The 21,708-nt window shown below is 37.5% G+C and overlaps 1 protein-coding gene across 5 annotated transcripts in view; it reads right to left on the bottom strand.

Annotated features, from left to right (window-relative positions):
* The window catches only part of UBR3 (ubiquitin protein ligase E3 component n-recognin 3), a 240,156-nt gene extending 219,192 nt beyond the window's left edge, over nt 1-20,964 (bottom strand). For all 5 annotated transcript variants that reach the window (XM_030327918.1, XM_030327919.1, XM_030327920.1 and 2 more), the window contains exon 1: nt 20,387-20,964. In XM_030327918.1, coding sequence (XP_030183778.1) covers nt 20,387-20,931 — 545 coding nt within the window. In that variant the 5' untranslated portion in view covers nt 20,932-20,964. The remainder of the gene's footprint in view (nt 1-20,386) is intronic.
* Between the last annotated feature and the right edge of the window lie 744 nt (nt 20,965-21,708).

Raw genomic sequence — 21,708 nt, 5'->3', positions numbered from 1 at the left:
GGATCCTGGGAGCAAGCCCCACATTGGGGTTTAGGATTCTCTCTCTCTCTCTCTCTCTCTCTCCCTCTCCCTCTCCCTCTCTCTTACTCTCTCTCTCTCCCCCTCTGCCCTTTTCCCCCACTTGTGTGCTCTCACTCTCTCTCTCGCTCTAAAAGGAAAATAAACAGCAACACAATAATATAATAAGAAACTGTGATACTTCATCTCAACAATGGATAGATCATCCAGACAGGAAATTAATAAGGAAACAGCAGATGGGAACAACACTATAAACCAAACAGATGTAACAGACACATACAGAACATTCCATCCAACAGTGACAGAATACACATTCATCTCAAAACAGAACATTTTCCTAAAAAGATCATATGTTAGACCACAAAACAAGTCTTAACAAATTTAAGAAACTGAAATTACATCTTTTCTGAACACAATGAAAACTATAAAACTAGAAATCAATAACAGGAGAGAAACTGGGATTCTCACAAACACACAGAAATTAGGCAATAAACTCCTGAACAACCAACAGATCGAAAAAGAAAGGAAAATAAAAAATATCTTGAAACAAATGAAAATGGAAACAAACCAAACTAAAACCTACAAGATGCAGAAAAAGCAGGTATAAGAGGGAAATTTATAGCTATAAATGCCTACATTAAGGAAAAAGAAAGATTACAAATAAACAACCTACCTCGACATGTCAAGGAACGAGGGGGAAAAAAGAAAGAACAAAGCCCAAAGCACAAGGAAGAAAACAGAACAGAGCAGAAATAAATGAAATTAAAAATGGAAAACCAATAGAAAAGAACAACAAAACTAAGAGTTGGTTTTTTGAAAAGATAAACAAAACTGACCAATCTTTAAGTAGACTAATCAACAGAAAAAGAACGATGACTCAAATTAATAAAATTATAAATGAAAGAGAAGAAATTACAATTAGTAGCACAGAAATACAAAGAATAAGAGTCTACTATAAACAATTAAATACCAAAAATTTGACAATCTAGAAGAAATGGATAAATTCCTAGAAACATACAACCACTGAAGACTCAATCAATGAAAAAAAACAGAAAATCTGAACAGACCAATAACATAAAGAGACTGAATCAGTAATCAAATCCCTCCCAGACAAAAAAGCCCAGGACCAGATGGCTTCACTGGTGAATTCCGCCAGACATTTAAATAAGAATTAAGGCCAATCCTTCTCAAATTCTTCCAAAATACCGAAGAGGAATGAACACTCTCAATTTCATTTTGCGAGGCAAACATTACTCTGATAAGACACTAAAAGAAAAGAAACTTACAGGCCAATATCCCTGATGCATATTGATGCAAAAATTCTCAACAAAATGCTAGCAAACTGAACTCAACAGCACATGAAAAAATCAGATCCTACACCAAAAGGGATTTACCCCTGGGATATAAAGATGGTTCAAAATACGCAAATTAATCAATGTAACACCACATTAAGAGAATGATGGATAAAAATCATACAATAATCTCAACAGATGCAGAAAAAGTATGTGACAAAAATCAACATCTGTTTCATGATAAAAACTCCACAAGAGTGTTATGCTAAGTGAAATAAGCCATACAGAGAAAGACAGATACCATATGTTTTCACTCTTATGTGGATCCTGAGAAACTTAACAGGAACCCATGGGGGAGGGGAAGGAAAAAAAAAAACAGGTTAGAGTAGGAGAGAGCCAAAGCATAGGAGACTCTTAAAAACTGTGAACAAACTGAGGGCTGATGGGGGTGGGAGGGAGGGGAGGGTGGGTGATGGGTACTGAGGAGGGCACCTGTTGGGATGAGCACTGGGTGTTGTATGGAAACCAATTTGACAATAAATTTCATATATTAAAAAAAAAAATCCACAAATTGAGTACAGAGGAAATAAACTTCAACATAATAAAAGTTATATATGGCAAGCCCATAGCTAACCTCATACTAAATGGTGAAAAAAATGAAAGCTTTCCTCTACAATCATGAACAAGATATGGATGCCTACTATCATCACTTCTACTCAACAAAGCACTAGAAGTCCTAATGACAACAACTAGGCAAGAACAAGAAATAAGAGGCATTCAAATCAGAAAGAAAAAAGTGAAATTATCTGTTTACAGATGACATATTATACACAGAAAACCCTAAAGACCGCACCAAAAAACGATTAGAATATTACTAGTATCACAGGATACAAATCAACATACAAAAATCAATTGCATTTTTATATTCTAACAATGAATTATATGCAAGTAAAATGAAAAAAAAAATCTCATTTACAGTAGTAGCAATAAGATACGTAGAAATAAATTTAACAAAGGAGGTGAAAGATTTGTGCACTGAAAACTATAAAATACTGTTGAAAGAAATTGAAGACACAAGTAAATGGAAAGATATCCCATGTTCATGGACAGGAAGAATTAATATTGTTAAAATGTCCATACTAGGGGCACCTGGGTGGCTCAGTCGGTTGAGCGTCCGACTTCGGCTCAGGTCATGATCTTGCGGTCCGTGAGTTCGAGCCCCACGTCGGGCTCTGTGCTGACAGCTCAGAGCCTGGAGCCTGTTTCAGATTCTGTGTCTCCCTCTCTCTGACCCTCCCCTATTCATGCTCTGTCTCTCTCCGTCTCAAAAATAAATAAACGTTAAAAAAAAAAATTTTTTTTAATAAAATAAAATGTCCATACTAGACAAAGCAATTTATAGAATCAGTGTGACCCCTATCAAAATTCCAATAGGGTTTTTCATAGAAATAGAAAAAAACATTTTGACATTTTTAAGACACCACACTTGACAACAGAATAATACACACTTTTTTCAAGTGCACATGGAACATTCACCAAGTTAGACCACATTCTGGGCTATGAAGGAAACCTTTAAAAAAAAAAAGTTAACAATTTTATTTAGTTATTTATTTTTATTTTGAGAGAGACAGAATCCATGCTCGGCGTACAGCCCAACATGGGGCTCAATCCCACAACCCTGGGATCATGACCTGAGCCAAAATCAAGAGTCAGACACTCAACTGACATAGCCACCCAGGTGCCCCAAAGTTAACAATTTTTAAAAAGTTGATATATAAGTATGTTCTCTGACTATAACAGAATTCACCTAGAAATTATTAAAAAACAATCTTGGAAAATCTTCAAAACTTCTAAAAAATCTTTGGGCCAACAAGGAAGCCCTGGAAAACAGAAAACAGTGTGACTTGAATAAAAATAAAAACATTAAAATTTGTGGGATTCCCCCAAAAATGTACATAGAGAGAAATTTATAGTATCACTTACATTAGAAAAAGTCACAAAGCATTGATCTAAAAATGCCACCTTAAAAAAATCAAAAAGAAATGACAAAATTAAACCCAAACAAGAAGGAAGACAATAATAAAGAGCACATATCAGTGAAATAAATAACAGATGGGGGGGAAAAAAGAGAGAAATCAATAAAACCAAAAGCTGATTTCATGAAAAGGGCAACACGAATGAAAATTTTTATTTGCTCAGAAAATTCTATTTAGATGAAATGGACAAATTCTTTGAAAGACTAAAACTGCCAAACTGTACATAAAAAAAAAAAAAAGTAACCTGAATAAGTACTACATTATTAAAGAAACTGGGGCGCCTGGGTGGCTCTGTTGGTCAGGCATCCGACTTCAGCTCAGGTCATGATCTCATGGTTCTTCATTTCGAGCCCCGTGTGGGGCTTGTCACTGGCAGCAGAGTCCACTTCGGATCCTCCATCTCCCTCTCTCTGCTCTTCTCCAGCTTGCACTCTCTCTCTCCAAAATAAATAAACTTAATAAAAAAAAAACTAAATTTTTACTTAAAAAAGCTTCCAACAGTAAATACTCTAAACTTATTATTGTTTCACTGTCCAACTCCACCAAACATTTGAGGGAGAAATAGTTATATTCTTCATAAACCCTTAAAAATATATACATAGAAGAAGAAAACCTTCCCTCATCTTACGTAAGTAGCGTTACCTTGATACCAAAATCAGACAAAGATATTACCAAAGAAGAAAACAAACATATGACAAAAGAAGTCCAATATTCCTCTTGAACACAAAAACAAAAATCCTCACATCAAAATACTAGCAATTGGAATCTAGCAATATGTAAAAAAAGACATGCATCATGAACAAATACAGTTTATTCTAGGAATGCAAGACTGGTTCAATATTCAAAAATTATTCCATGCAATTCACCATATCTACAATTAAAAAGAAAAACCATACAATTATCTCATTTGAAGTAAAAAATCACTTGACAAAATCCAACAACCCATTCATGATTTTTTTAAAAAATTTTTTCTCAGCAAACGAGGAACAGAAGAGAAATTCCTCAATCTGAGAAAAGACATCTACAAAATCTTATAGCTAATATCATATTTAATGATAAAAGATTTACTTTTCCCTAACATCAGGAACAAGACAAGGATGTCCACATCTATCACTTCTGCTCAATAATGTAATAGAAGTTCTGTTCCACATAATCAGGAAAATGAATAAACAGCACTAAGATTTGAAAGGAAGTAAAACTATATTCAGACTCAGCATACTCACCTACATAGAAAACCTAATGGAGTCTACAAAAAGCTACTAGAATAAATACGTTTAGCAAGGTTCAAAATCAATATACAAAATTTACTTGGATTTCTATTTACTAGCAACAATCAGAAATTGAAATCTTTTCAACTACCACTTATAATAGTATACGAAATCCTTAGGCATTTAAAAAATGTACAAGACGTGTTCACTGAAAGCTACAAAACATTGCTGAAAGAAATTAAAGAAGACCTTAAAAAATGAATAGATTTACTGTAAGTTGGAAGACTTAGTAATGTTAGGATGTCAGTTCTCCCCAAACTGATCTGCAGATACAACACAATCCCAGTCAAAATCTAAGCAGGCTTTCTTTCTTGTAGAAACTGATAGGTTTAATCTAAAATTCATATGGAAATGCAAAGTTACCCACAGTAACTTTGAAATTAAAAATACTAAAGTTGGAAAGTTGATACTATCTGATTTTACTACAATCTTACTACGGTAATCCAGAGAGTTTGGCTCTGGCATAAAAACAGAAAGTCCAGGGATGCCTGAGTGGCTCAGTCAGTTAAGCGCAGATCTCGATTTCAGCTCAGGTCATGATCTCACAGTTTGTGAGATAAAGCCCCATTTTGGGCTCCATGCTGACAGTGCACAGTGCCTGCTTCTAAATCTCTCCCTCTCTCTCTGCTCCTCCCCAGCTCGTGCCCGCTCTCTCTCTCTCAAAATAAGTAAATAAAAACTTTAAAAAATTAAAAAACAAACAAACAAACAAACAGAAAGTCCAGAAACATATCCACACATATATGGACAACTCTTTTTTGACAAAGGTGCCAAAGCTATTCAATGAAGAAAGGACAGTATTTTCAACAACTGGATACCCATATGCAACAAAATGGACTTTGAGCCATACCTCATACCATATATAAAAATTAACTCAAAATTGATCATAGACCTAAACCTATAAAACTTCTAGAAGAAAATCTTGATGCTGAGTTAGGTAAATACTTCTTGATCTAACATCAAAGATAGGATCCAAAAGAGGCCAACACATCGATAAGTTGGACTTCACCGAAATTAAAAACCTCTGGTCTTCAAAAGATACTGTAAGTAGATAAGCCATAAACCAGGAAAAAATATTTGCAAATCATATACCTGAAAAATTACTTGTATCCACAATAGATAAGGAACTATATCAAAAGTTAATAATTAGAGGGGCACCTGGGTGGCTCAGTCAGTGGAGCATGCAACTCTTGATCGCAAGGCTGGGAGTTCAAGCCTCATGTTGGAGCCTACTTTAAAAAATAAATTCATTAAATAAAATAAAATGGAAAAAAAAGTTAATAATTAGAAACAAAGGAAAAAAATAAACCAGTAAGAAAAAAATAGGCAAAATATTTGAGCCAATACCAAACAAAATGTATCAATGGCAAAAAAGGACATGAAAAGATACTTTAAAAATTCATTAGCCATTAAGAAAATGCAAATTAATACTACAAGAAGACACCACTACATAGCTATTTGAAGAGCTGAAATTAAAAAGAATGACCAACAGCAAGTGTTAGCAAGAATTCAGAGGAACTGGAATTCTCACACATTGCTGATATAGACTGGAACATTCAATGGGAAAACATTTTGGAAGTTTCTTTAAAAGTTAGGGGTGTCTGGGTGGCTCAGTCAGTTAAGTGTCCAACTTCAGCTCAGGTTATGATCTCACGGTTTGTGAGTTTAAGCCCTGCATCAGGCTCTGTGGTGACAGCTCAGAGCCTGGAGCCTACTTGGGATTCTGTGTCTCCATCTCTCTCTAACCCTCCCCTGCTGGCACTCTGTTTCTCTCTAAAATAAATAAACATTAAAAGAAATTTTTTTAATAAGTAAATAAAAGTTAAACATTATGCGATTAATGTACTGAATCATACACTGAAAAATAACTGAAATGTAAACTTTTATAATATATACAAAACCATACTAAAAAACTTTTTAATTTTTAAAAAATTAAACATAAATCTACAATATGATCCACTCATAACATACTTAGGTATTTACCCAACAGATATGAAGTATCCCTACAAAGACTTGTTAATATCCATACAAAAACTTGAATACAAATGTTGATAGCAGCTTTATATGTAATAGCCCAACACTAGAAATGATTCAAATGTTCATCAGCAGATGAACAAATAAACAAACTGTGGTATATCCATACAGTGGAATGCTACTTATCAATAAAGAAATGAACTACACAACATGAATGAATCTCAAAATAATTATGTTGAAAGACAACAGATCAAAAAATATGTATACATATTATATAATTCCATTTATACAAAATTCTAGAAAATAAATCCATAAACAAATAAATCCATAGCAACAGAATATAGATAGGTGGTTGCTGGGGGACAGGGCACAGGAAAAAGCTGGAGGTAGGGATTAAAAAAGGCACAAGGAACTTCACTCATATGAGGACTTTAAGAAACAAAACAGATGAACATAAGGGAAGGGAAACAAAAATAATATAAGAACAGGGAGGGGGACAAAACAGAAGAGACTCATAAATATGGAGAACAAACTGAGGGTTATGGGAGGGGATGTAGGAGGGGGGTTGGGCTAAATGGGTAAGGGACATTAAGGAATCTACTCCTGAAATCGTTGTTTCACTATATGCTAACTAATTTGGATGTATATTTTAAAAAACATGGATGTATATTTTAAAAAATAAAAAAGAAAATTAAAAAAAAAAAGGCACAAGGACCCTTTTGGGAATCATTGCTATGTTTACTATTTTGATTATGGTGATAGTTTTACAGGGGTATACATATTTGGCAACTTAAACAGTGGACTTTAAATGTGTACAATTTGTAAGTCAATTATGCCTCCAACAAAGCTAATACCACAAAATGCCCTAAAATCATATGCAATTGCCTTGTTCAAGCATTCCAATGCAATGCTCCAAGAAAAAGGCTTTGCTTCTTATGGCTCTGTCCACAAGACCATCAGTATAAATAGAATATCAATACGACATGCCAAAATGTTTCACAGTCCTGGGCAATTAATCACATAAATGGGAATAATACCATTCTCTATATGTGTGTGGTATCCCATTTAATTTTAAAAAATTTTGAAAATAAATAAATAAATTGAAGTAGGCACATCAAACATCATTCCCATTGTACATGTGAGAAAAACTATAGCCAAGGAAAATTAAGTGATTTACCCAAAGACAAAAAGATAACAAATGTTGGAGGTACAACCCAAACATGGCCTTACAGGTAGAAATGTTCTCACAAATTCTAAACTAAAAGTTACCAATTTCAAAGATACCCTGTCAAAAATGGGAGTTTTCTATAGATGACTGAGAAGCTAACTGGAGTTCTGTGATGATGAAAATATCACAGTTAATAAATCAGAACTATAACATATTCTTCCAAACCAGTATTCTAGGAAATTCTTCAATTACTGGGTGAGATTTCCAGGGATTCTTTCAAGAATATCTTCCATTAAACTGTCCCTACTTCTCCAAATAAAATCGCCTACGGGCAGGGTATCTCAACCTGAGCAATGAATAAGGGTTAAAATTCCCTTGAGAAGTCAAAACCCCAAATCTAGGCTGCATGCAAGTTTGGGGTTCAAATTTACATCACTCATGTCGTATTGGAACTCCCCAAGCCATATATTAATTTTTTTAATTGGCATTGGGATATCTGTGATATCTATGACAGCTGGCAGAACAAACAAGAAACAAACCCAAACCACAAGGTATTCCCACAGCAAAAGCATTCCTACTTCACTCTACCACTGGACTTAAATACAAACACTAAAGAAGAGATTACATTCCAAAATTTCAAAAACAGAAAGAAACCATCCATCAACAGAGTCAGTAGGCACAATACATGGCAGGTTTGTTTTCCAAAAAATTTGAAAAATAGAACAAAAAATTCTGAAAACACACACACACACACACACACACACACACACAAATGTTTTTAAAATTACTACAAGCATAGAAGGAATTGAAACCCTAACTAAAGAATAAGACTTTGGGGGGCACCTGGGCAGCTCAGTCGGTTAAGCATCTGACTCTTGATTTCAGCTCAGGTCATCATCTCATACAGTTCATGAGTTCAAGCCCCACGCTGTCAGCATGGAGCCTGCTTGAGATTCTCTCTCCCTCTTTCTCTGCCCCACCCCCCCGCTCTCGTGCACACATATGCACACTCACACACATGCGCGCGCTCTCTCTCTCTCTCAAAATAAACTTAAAAAAAAAAAGAATAAGACTTTTTTTTTAAGAAGGCCAAGTCAAAAGCAGATTTTCCTAGAACTGAAAATTACATTTATTTAAAAAAAAAATGTAATAGTCAAGCTAGACAGCAGATGAGATAGAGGTGAAGAAATTATCTAGAAGATAGATCTAGGAAATCACCCCAATTCAGCCCAAAATAAGATAAATGAGTAGAAAATAAGTAAGCTCTAGGATTTAGAAGACAGAATGAGAAGATTCAACAAATACACTATAGCAATCCCAAAACAGAAATGAAACAATGGGAGAGACTTGAAATTCAAAGGGACAATGGTTGAGAATTTCCAGAAGCTATGAGACAAAAATCTTCATCTAGAACCAACCCAACAAATAGAGTCCCACCTAGACACATCATAGTGAAACTACAGATCACCAAAAAGTAAATCTTAAAAGCAACCAATAAATAAAGCAGATTACTTGCAAAGAAACAATTACACTGAAATACTTCTCAACAATAGAAACCAGAGGACAACAGAATAGTATCATCAAAGTGCAAGGGAAAACAAATGTCAACTAAAATTCTCTACTCAGTTTAAATATTATTAAGAGAGAGGTGCCTGAGGGTGCTCAGTCAGGTAAGCTCCCTACTTGGACTCAGGTCATGATCTCACAGCTTGTGGGCTGAGCCCTGCGTTGTGCTCTGCACTGAAAACTCAGAGCCTGGAGCCTGCTTCAGATTCTGTGTCTCCCCTCTCGCTCCCCCTCCCCCTGCTCTCACTCTGTCTGTCTCTCTCTCTCTCTCAAAATAAATAAACTTAAAAAAAAAATTTGTTTTAACATTATTCAAGAAAGAAGGTGAGAACTACTCTAGCACTTGATTGCCTTATATTCTTTCATGCCTGTGAAGCTTTATGTATTCTGTTCCTTCTATCCACAATGTCATCCTTCACCTCCCAATCTCCCACCAGATCAAATTCTTTGTAAAGTTTTCTTTAACGTTCACTACTACACAGTAACAACAGAGGTGCCAGGAAGGAGCTTAGAACACAGGCTTTGGATGTGGACAGAAACAGATGTGAATAAGAGCTGTGTAACTTTGCTCAAGTTGCTTCTCTGAGATAGTATTTTCTTATGTAGATGCTAATATCAATCCCTAGGACTTGCTGAAAATGTTAAATGAGATATATGTAAATTCCTGATATAAAATAAGCACTCATTAATAAAATCTACAGATTGACTATTAGGGAAAAAAAATTTGAGAAGGTTGAAGGTTGCTCAATAAAAAAACTCAATAGCATTTGAAAATATTTATAATATAAAATATTTCCAAAAAAGCAAAAAATGAGAAATTGGAAAAAATAATTTTTAAAAGGATACTACTTATAGTAGAAACAAAAATAAGGTAATGAGGAACAAATCTAACAAAAGATACACAACTTATGGACAAAATTACTTTACTGGAAGAAAAAACAATTACTCTCATGGATAGGCAGACTAAATACTATAAAGACAATAATATATGTATTCTAGTGCAAAGTATTCTACTGCATGATTAAACCATAGTTTACTAATTTCCTTGTTTCCAATTTTTCCCAATTTAAAACAGTATTATAATGAATATCCTTGTACATGTCTCCTTTTAAAATGTCCTCAAATTTAATATGATTCCAATCAATATCAGACAGAAATTTTCCACAGAATTTGACAAGTTACCCTGAAATTAAAATGAAAGAGTTAGGGACCAAGAATAGCCAAGTTTCTTTTTAAGAGTAATAATAAGGGGGGGCGCCTGGGTGGCTCAGTCGGTTAAGCGGCCGACTTCGTCTCAGGTCACGATCTCACGGTCCGTGAGTTCGAGCCCCACGTCGGGCTCTGTGCTGACAGCTCAGGGCCTGGAGCCTGTTTCAGATTCTGTGTCTCCCTCTCTCTGACACTCCCCCGTTCATGCTCTGTCTCTCTCTGCCTCAAAAATAAATAAACATTAAAAAAAATTTTTTTTTAAAAAGAGTAATAATAAGGGAAATCCTGCCATATCAATAACTATTCTAATGTCACCATAATTAAAGCAGTATGATACTGCTGCCAGAGACATACCAATACAACAGAAAGCTTAGGACACATGTAGGAAATGGATATATGAGAGGTAGTGCTATAGATTGATGAAGGAAATAAAGATGTAAATATGAAATGCAAAACCTTAAATCTTTTAAAACAAAAGGAGAGGACTGCTTTTAAAAGACACAAATAAAGGATGCCTGGATGGCTTAGCTGGTTGAGCATCCAACTCTTTATTTTGGCTCAGGTCATGATTTTCACAACCATAAGATCAAGCCCCACATCGGGCTCTTGGAGCCTGCATGGGATTCTCTCTCTCTCCCTTTCTCTCTGCCCCTTTCCCCTGTCCCTCCTCTGTGCATATCCACTCTCTCTCTCAAAATAAACATTTAAAAAAGAAACAAATAATACCAACTATAGAAGGAAAGTTACACTTTTAATTTAAAGCTTTTTTTATAACACTATTGTGTATTACAAGAGGAAAAGACAAGCCACAGATTGAAAGATGAAATTAGGGGGCGCCTGGGTGGCTCAGTCGGTTAAGCGGCCAACTTCGGCTCAGGTCATGATCTCACGGTCCGTGAGTTCGAGCCCCGCGTCAGGCTCTGGGCTGATGGCTCAGAGCCTGGAGCCTGTTTCAGATTCTGTGTCTCCCTCGCTCTCTGACCCTCCCCCGTTCATGCTCTGTCTCTCTCTGTCTCAAAAATAAATAAACGTTAAAAAAATTTAAAAAAAAAAAGAAAGATGAAATTAGGAATCCACATAACCAAGGATCAGGATCTAGAATATATATATATATATAGTAGTCTTAAAACTCAGTAAGATAAAACAAAAAAATAAATAAATAAATAAATAAATAAAAAACAGGTAAAGAATATGAACCAGCAATCACAAAGGAAGAATTCAAATAGCCTAAAAGCATGAAAAAATGTTCAACTTTACCAGTAGTCAGGAAAGTTTAAAAATTAAAAATTAAAATTTAAAACTCAAAATAAAAATTTAAATTAAAAAAATTTTAAATGTTTATATCCAACACACACACACAAAGTGTGTGTACATATATGTATATATACAAGTATATATACATATACACGTACACATATGTGTACATATATATGTATAGATACACACACACACATATATGAAGAACAACACACTCTATGACCTAGCAATTCCTCTCCCAGGAATCTATCCTAAAAATATTCTAGTATATCTACACAAAGAGACACATGCAAAAATGTTCACTGCAGCCCTGTGGAAACAATGCAAAAATGTAAAGCATCTAATTGTCCGTTAGCAAAATAATCAGCAAACCATGATTCAGTCAAACCACAGAATGCTTAATGGTGGTTAGAAATGAATGAACTAATCCATATTAGTAACCTGGTAAGTGAAAAAGGCAAGCTGCAAAAAGATTCACATAATATAAAATTTATGCAAAATTTTAACAGTAAAACAATCATACATTGCTTAGATGTAGTAGAAGTACAAAGCATGCATGGATATGACATGGGAATTTCAGGATAATGGTAACTCCTGAGGAGGGAAAGAGAAAGGAAGGGAGAAGAGGATGACCTTTAGTTCTTTGACCAGAAAAAGCTCTACAGCAAACAAGGCAAAAGGTTAACATCTATTAATCCCAGTGGTGAGTACAAAGGTATTTTTAATATTATTTTTGTACCTTTCTGTGTATTAAAAATGTTTCATAGTTGAAAACAGTTTTAATGATTTTTATATAACATTAAAATGATTAGAAGGGGCGCCTGGGTGGCGCAGTCGGTTAAGTGTCCGACTTCAGCCAGGTCATGATCTCGCAATCCGTGAGTTCGAGCCCCGTGTCGGGCTCTGGGCTGATGGCTCAGAGCCTGGAGCCTGTTTCCGATTCTGTGTCTCCCTCTCTCTCTGCCCCTCCCCCATTCATGTTCTGTCTCTCTCTGTCCCAAAAATAAATAAACGTTGAAAAAAAAAATTAAAAAAAAAAATTAGAAAAAATAATTACAATCTAATAAGTCTTCCAAATTGCTGTGTTGTAGTTAAACCTTACTACAATGAAGATGACTAGAGATTACACTTCCAGCTCAAGTAGAATCTTCTACACTAAGAATCTGTCTATACTATTTCTAGTAAATTAGCAAAAAAAAAAAAGTACACTGAACACAGAAAAAATGACAAAAAAATTCTTCAACTCTTCTTCCTCCAAGCTCTTGGATCATGGGGAGTGTCATTGTTCCCCTGTTTGAATTTGTGACCTGAATTAGATGGATATCGCTGTAGAGAAAATTCCAGATTCATAAGGAAGAAAATTTCACAAAGTAATCCATGTAAATGCATGGATACATACATAAATAATTTAGGAGATTAGCTCTAACACTCTCCTACAAAATCAATAAACACAAAATATGATATGATTAACCAAATTACTAAAACTCTAAATATGTGTGAGGTATAAACAAAAGAGGTCTTTATCATCAAATATTGAAAGTTGGTTATTTGGAGAGATTTAACTTAGAAATGAAAAAAATTGTTACAATTCAGAAAATCAAATCCTACAATATGGTTTCACGCTGTACTTATGTTATAGGAGTGTTGCCCCTACAGATGAGCTGGACAGTGAAAGTAAAACGTGCCTCTGGACTTTGCAGGAGAAGGTTAAACATAAAAGTTCAAGGACAGGAATGTACATACAGTGAGTTAAACAAATGAGGATCCCACTGCAATGGATAAGGTTGGCAGTGCAGGCAGAGGCCAAATGTGAGTGTAGGTGATCCTTGAAATTTTAAAAGTAGTCTAGAAAAAGCTCTCACTAGAGTATGCAAGGAATACTACAATTAGAACATAGCCATTTTGCAAACCCTAATGAAAATATGGATCTGGACAATAATAATCAGTAGTTACTACTATCTTTAACAAGATAGGTAACTTTATGGAGCGCCTGGGTGGCTCCATCGGTTGAGCGTCCGACTTCGGCTCAGGTCATGATCTCGCAACTCGTGAGTTTGAGCCCCGCATTGGGCTCGGTGCTGACAGCTCAGAGCCTGGAGCCTGCTTCAGATTCTGTGCCTCCCTCTCTCTCTGCCCCAACCCACTCACATTCTGTCTCTGACTCTCTCAAAAATAAATAAACATTAAAAAAAAAAAATTAAGATAGGTAACTTTATAACAAATGGATCACACTGACAAATCTGAGCCACTAGTTAATCCTAACATTAACTAAAGGAGAGACAAGGAAACGATCTGTAGCTCCTGATACAATGAATCAGGAAGTATAAAACACCATTATAAAGTTTCCTTGCCAAAACAAAACAACAACAAAAAAAACATAACCTAAAATTTGATCAAGACTCTAAATCCCAACCACTGGTTTACAGAAAATAATGAGCAGAGGAACAAGTTAAACATCACATCATAGAGATGCAATCAGTAATACTCAGAATGAAGGTTTCTTCAACTGCAGAGAACAAAGAAAAAGGGGGGGAGTGGATTTAAGGGGGCTATAACATAGAAGAGTCCTAAGAGATACAACAACCAAACACAATATGAGGGCCTTGTTTGGATCCTAATTCTAAAGCAACTCTAAGAAATCATTCATGAAACTGGGAAAATCAGAACATTCACTGGATATTTGAAGACTTTAAAAATATCTGTGAATATTTTAGGTGTGGTAATGGTATTGTGGTTGTTCTTTTAATTGTGATAAAATATACATAAAATTTACCAATTTAACCTTTTTTAAATGTACAGTTCAGTAGTATTAAGTACATTCACATTGTTGTGCAGCCATCACCACAATCCATGTGTCTGAACTTCATTCCTAGCATGTGTCTGAACTTCATTCCTTTTAAAGGTTGAGTAACATTCCATCTTTTTTTTTAAGTTTATTTATTATCTGAGAGAAAGAGCATGCATGCACGTAAGCAGGGGAGGGGCAGAGAGAGAGGGGGCTGCAGAATCCCAAGCAGGCTCCACGCTGACAGCTTGGGGCTGGATCCCAGGAACCATAAGATCATGACCTGAGCCAAAATCAAGAGTTAGATGCTTAAACCAACTGAGCCACCTAAGCACCCCGACATTCCATCTTATGTATAAACTACATTTTGTTGACCCATTCATCTGTCAATGGACATTTGGGTTATGTTTTATTCTTACGAGTTTATTTTTATTATCTCTTTACGGAGATACATATTCACATATTCATAAATTAAATTATAATATAACTGAGATTTGCTTCAAAATACTCCAGTTTGGAAGTAAAGAGCAGTGGAGAGAGGAATAATTAATTAAACAAGATACACTTCTCACTTAACAAAGATTGAAATACAGATAACACCATATACACTGGCCAAGACATAGGGAAACATGCTGTTTCATACATTGTCAGTGGGAGTGTAAATCCATGTCTGTGGAGGGTCTATCAAAGCTTAAAATATACACTTCCTTTAAGCAAGATATCACTTCTAGGAATTTATCCTCACCCATGTGCTCACACATATATACAAATAAGTGTATATAAGCATACTGACTGCAACAATGTTTATAATACTCTAAAACTGAAAACAATTTAAATGTCTACCAGTAGGGAAATGACAGCATAAATTAACAGGAAAAAAAAATTAAAAATGCAATGAACTATAATTTAACTATAAAAAAAACAAAATAAAATGGTTCTATGTGCACTAATAAGAGACCGTGTGCAATAAATACGGTAAGGGGAAAAAAGCCTGGTACAGCAGAGTATGACACAATTCAACCAGACATTCACTGCTTCCATTTCTGGCACTGCCACAGACCAAATAACCTAAAAATTTCTCACAACAAAACATCTACAATTGCAAAGTAAATTATAACTAATACCTTTTAAATGTATAGCTAAATTCAAAAGAAAATAAGGGAAATCTCTCACTGAGGAGTGGGATGGAGGAAAGAGGAACCCTTACTTTTTACTTTATCCACTTACTTTTATGTTCTAAGCAATATGTATTACTTTTGAAATTAAAAAAGAAGGAAATTAAACCTAAATCACTCTGGGAAAAAAATGCTATGAATTTAATAATCAGTGCCACCTCCTGAATACCTAAACCAATGTAATCTTAGGGTAAATTTTCAGATACAACAACCACTATTTTATCCAACTGAATTCAATTTATTTTATACAATTTACTAAGCAACTAGTAAGTGCACGAGACTACGCTGGCCTCTGATTAACTAACTGCAAGATGAGATTCCTATTTTTAAGGAGCTTAGAATGCGTAAGAAGAACAAGCAAGGAGGCAAAAAACAAAAAAATCTATAAATACAGGATAGAACATAAAAATGGTCATCATCTCATCAAAATTTGAGAACTAATTGTTTAAAATTCCAACTTCTGGTTAGCATCATCAGAACCCCAAACCAATCAGACATGATTTTAGATTTTTCATTACTTTTTTAAACTTTATCCATCCTTCAACCATTTGTGACAATGATGCATTTATTCATTAATGGCAAAATTACGCTGTTATGATGTAGTTATTAATATCTAGCTTCCATATTCCATAGCCTTTGTGATTTCATCCCACAAATGAATTCTCAGTTGTTTTCTTCCTTTGGTTTGTATACCTGTTAATATTACATTATATCTATAACACTAATCAAAAATAACTTAAATCTTCTCCCCATATTTCTATAATTATAAATTTGAAAATTAAATAGTAATATAGGTTGTGCTGGATCCAAGCTTCTTCCCCATCTCCAATCATACAAAATCTTACCCAAAACAGACATTTGGGGAAAGGATTAAGGCACAGCAGGTTTTTCTCTCTTTTACTAAGAAAACAGATACAGAGAAAAATAGAATACTTGCTTAAAAATTTATTGAACAATGGGATTTATAAATTTCTATGGCAGTTACAACAACTCCAAAACAACACGTCTTTAATTTTTAGCAACCTAACAGGGTTTTAAGAAATATCAAAACTGAGAAAACTGAGAAAAGTTAAATATATTCTGTCCATGCCAGGATAGTCCAGCTTTGCCCACCAGAAAAACTGCTATAATTTGTTGATGATTTCCAGTTCTGAAAAGGTTCCAGAGGCAGCCTTTTAACCTGCACTGTTGGCTAACATCACCTCTGTCTCTCCAGGCAGTAGATTAATTCTGTGTAGCCTGGAATTATTCTTTCTAACCCAGAGCTGTAAAAATCTCAGAATATTTACATGGCCACAATACTTTTATTGTTTACCTTGGAATACCTTGAAATGGGACATGGCAGCTGCTAGCACATACAGCAACAGCTCTGCCTTTCAGATAGGCAACAGTAATTATTTAGTACTATGTATCAACTCATAAGAGCACTGCCTGACTAGGAAAAAAAAATAAGAATCTACCAGATGTCAGCAAAGAAAGGCAAATGTTGTAAGATTAGGATGTGGACTATCTGACACAGTCAAATGCCCGAAAACCTGTATGAGTACCTTCAAAGAAACTCAGAGATCTTTCCGCCCCAGCACTGAAGCATCACAATTACAGATCAGACTTGCAACTCAATCAGATCAACTCGACAATTACTACCGTGTTCCAAACTTCAAGACAGAATCAATATTATTTCCTACTTTCACCTTGTTTAGGGGCATCCCAAATGCTAACCTAGTCTAAGAAGTAAAAAATGTCTAAATAGGGGCGCCTGGGTTGCTCAGTCAGTTAAGTCTCAGACTTCAGCTCAGGTCCATCAGGTCTATCATCAGACCATCAGGTCTATCATGGTCCATGAGCTCGAGCCCCGTGTCGGGCTCTGTGCTAACAGCTCAGAGGCTGGAGCCTGCTTCAGATTCTGTGTCTCTCTCTGTCTCTGCCCCTCCCCAGCTCATGCTCTGTCTCTCTGTCTCAAAAATAAATAAAAACATTAAAAAAAATTTTTTTAATTTTAAAAAAATGTCTGAATATCAGTAAAGGATTGTTCCAATTCCTGTTTTAAAATCCCTTTTAAATTTTCATTTTTTTTTTTCCAATGTTTATTTATTTTTGGGACAGAGAGAGACAGAGCATGAATGGGGGAGGGGCAGAGAGAGGGAGACACAGAATCGGAAACAGGCTCCAGGCTCTGAGCCATCAGCCCAGAGCCCGACGCGGGGCTCGAACTCACAGACTGCGAGATCGTGACCTGGCTGAAGTCGGACGCTTAACCGGCTGCGCCACCCAGGCGCCCCTAAATTTTCATTTTTAAAAAGAAAAATAAACAAAAGCTCAAATAGGAATGGCATATTAAAAAAAAAGAAAGAAAGACAAAACACAGTATCGAACAGAAGTACCAATAGGAATGCTATTTGTAGAGACAGTAGAGAGAAATGTTGAGTTGTGACTCTCTGGAGCCAGCATACCTAGTTTACTACCTGTATAATCCTAAACAAGTTTTTAAAACTCTGTGCCCCACCCTCCTCTTCTGTATCATGAGAATAGTGACAGTAACAATCTCAGAACTGTTGGAGATTAAAAGAGTTACATAATGTAAAGCAGTTAATCTTTGACCACTGTTTACCAAACAGATGGATAAAAATCCAAAGTGTTAATTACACTTTTTTTTTCCTTTTTTTAACCTTTATTCGTTTTTGATAGAGAGAGACAAAGTGCACGCAGGGGAGGGGCAGAAAGAGAGAAAGAGAGAGAGATAGAGAGAGAGAGAGAGAGAGAGAGAGAGGACCAAAGCAGGCTCCAAGCTGTCAGCACAGAGCCAGATGCAGGGCTTGAACTCACGAACCATGAGATCATGACCAGAGCCCAAGTCAGACACTTAACCGACTGAGCCAACCAGGAAAGTGTTAACAACACTCTTAAAGTAGAGTACTGATTTACTGACATGGAAAGACCTCTTGGATAAGTGAAAAATGCAAGATGTATAGAACAGTGTATATAATATGTTACCTTTTACATAAAAGAAACTGAAAAATCAAAATACATATTCATCCTTATTCGTTTTTAAGCACTAAGAAAAGCAATAATGGTGGGAAGGAACTGGGCAGATAAAAGACAAGATAGGAGGGAAACTTCAAACCGTGCATCTTTTTATTTTTTTCTTTTGCTTTTTTAGCTATATGAATATTTTAGTTATTCAAATATTAATTTTTAAGTATTTAATTTTTTAAATAGTTAAATATTTAAATATTTTTTTTAATATTTCATTTTTTAGTTCTCAGATGTTGGCTGCAATTACTACTGCCGTTGTTGTTGTTACTAGTTGCAGTAGCAAGGTCAAAATACCTCCTTCCTGAAGTACTGCCTCTGCACAGAAGCCTCCTCTAACTTCCAGATTATTTAAAGAATTTATCATTTTCTACTCTACTTAAGCGGCTTAAGAGGTAGGTCAATGTCTTGTTCATCTTCGATATCCTAGGTGCCTTGCTTGCACCTGATAGATACAAAGGTTCTATAGTAACAGTAACCTACAAATACTCCAAAGAAGAAAACAGTGACCATTTCTAAAGGGATTATGCTCTATCATCAATTATAAAACCTGAAAAATTTTAAACTTGAATAACTGGGTTTGCTAACATCCTTTCAACTACCGCCCAGACAAAATGTCCTCTCTTGTATCAGGTTTCTTCTTTTCCCAGGACTTCCCCAGACATTGATATCGTGTCCCAAAACCAAGACAGTATACACGTACCAACTCGTTAGCTCACTGCAATCTCTGAAATGCCTTTTGTCCTAAGTCCCAACACCCTGGTACATTGCTGCTATCTAAAAAACATTTGTTGACTGTCCCTCTTTAGATAGAGGTTCGCATATTAGCGAGTGAATAAAGTGCCCTTTTAACTGGAGAAGACCTAACACTCGATTCCTAATTCGCTCAGTGTTTTGTTTGTTCTTCTGGTGTGTAGGGTATTCTGTAACCGACTGTTCAGTAGCCCAATTCTAGATGTCATTCCAGCACACCAAATACTCCACTGACAGCTCAACAGTCACTTTTCATGCAGGCCCCTCCCCTTCCCTCCTCCCTCAACCTCACAAGCGCTAGAGCTCCTTCCCTGATACTGACAGACACACTGACAGTTCAGAAGTCCTTCTCCCCAAGCCGTTCTCCCCTGCAGCTGGCTGCAAGACCACCTCCCCGACTCTTACAATCCTGCGACCCAATTCCGTCCCTAATACCATCCCCCGCCCAGCCAATCCAAATCACATCATCAGTTTCTTCCCAAGAATCAGGCAGCTTTAAAGCCTTTCCCGAGAAGTACACAACTGACAGCTTGACACCAGATTCCCCAGATTCCCCTTTCCTCCTTCCCCTCCTGCCCCACGCACTGGCTCTTCTGTCGCTACCACACACACGCCCTGGCTTCCCCGAAAATTGAAAGCCTCGTTCCGTAAACATGCGCTCTGCTCTCCCCGCTCCCCATTCCCTTTCCGCCGCTGACAGCTCACTCACCTCCATCCCCGTGTGGCTGCACCCTCCCCCACCCCCTTCCCGTGACAGCTCAGGGTCGGCTCCCAGCCTTCCGCACGCCCCAGGCCTCCCCAGACCCGGCTTGGGCCGCCGGCGTGCCCCCCGCCCCGGAGGGGGGCTCCACTCACCCACTCTCCCGCATCACGTTGCTGTCCCCGCAGTCACAGGCACCCCCAGCCTGGCTGCGAAACATGTTGAAGTCGTGTCCGGTGTGGTCGCCCTGGTGGAAGCACTCGGCGCACAGCGACATGCAGGGGGAGATGCCGCACGTCCGGCAGCGGTAGGCCACGAAGTTGGCTGTCCAGACCAGGCCGCAGAGCGCCGCGGGGTCGTAGGCCCGCACTGCTGCGCAGAACTCGTCGTAGCCTCCGCCGCCCGCCAGAAGGCACTTACACCACTCCAGGGCCTCCTCCTCGGCCGCCCCCGGACCGCCCCCGCCGCCGGCTGCCGCCGCCTCCTCGCCGTCCGCAGCCGCGGCCAGCGGCCGCTCGGCGCTCAGCACTCGCTCCAGCAGCGCTTGTAGCTCCTCAGCACCTGCCCTGTTGTCCGGCCGGCTAAGGGCCGCCTTCAGGTGCGCCGCGGTGGCCGCCTTGTCCAGGGCCAGCCCGGGCGCGGGCAGCTCGGGTTGGGGCGGCTGCGGCCCCCCGACGGCCGCCGCGGCCGCCGCCGCCATGATGAGAGCTCAGAATTTGGAGAGCCCAGGGCCGGCGGCTCCTCCCGGGAGGGTGGGGGAATTGACTGCTGCGATTGCTCGGCCCGCCCAACTCTCGCGATACCCCGGAGCTGCCGCGCACCTCCGTCCGCGTCCCCGCCCCTGCACACGCCCCCTCGGGCTGCGGGGCCTGCTCCCCGCCCCTCTCTCGTGGGACCTGGGGTGTCACTTCCCCCTCCTCTGGGCTCTCAAAGTTGAGAGCTACCGAAATAAAGGATCCGCCTTAAAAATGAATAAATAAGTAAATACGGGCCACTTTAATATGGACCACATGAAAAATCTTTCGTATGGACTGTTTTCTTCTGTATTTACCTGGACTGTGGAATTACACACAGCATCTTGCAGATGTACTTTAAGTATTTGCATTTCGTTTTACGATATAGATTCCCATTATTAATCCTTAATTACTACTGAATCACTATTACTATTAAAGCTAACTCCTAGTTTTCCCCCCTGAATCAATTCTTACCCTCACGCTATTACCAAGTTAATCTAAAGTACATTTTTTAGGCGATTAAAGTACATTACATTCTTACTATCATATGCCTGTTCAAGATTTTCAGTGGGAAAAAAAAGCCAAGCTCCTTAAATCCTCTCTCAAAAACCCATCTTTCTGTCCTTATCTCCTGACACTACTCCAGGTTTGCCATATGAAAGAGACCAATGGGACTGTTCACTGTTTTGTGAGCCTTTATCATTTCCTGCCTCTGGGGCTTTATTGCTTCTAGTTCCCACACT

Source organism: Lynx canadensis, chromosome C1, assembly GCF_007474595.2.
Source record: "Lynx canadensis isolate LIC74 chromosome C1, mLynCan4.pri.v2, whole genome shotgun sequence".
NCBI lineage: Eukaryota > Metazoa > Chordata > Mammalia > Carnivora > Felidae > Lynx > Lynx canadensis.
The sequence above is the reverse complement of the archived record's forward strand: the minus strand, read 5'-3'. Positions and strand labels throughout refer to the sequence as shown.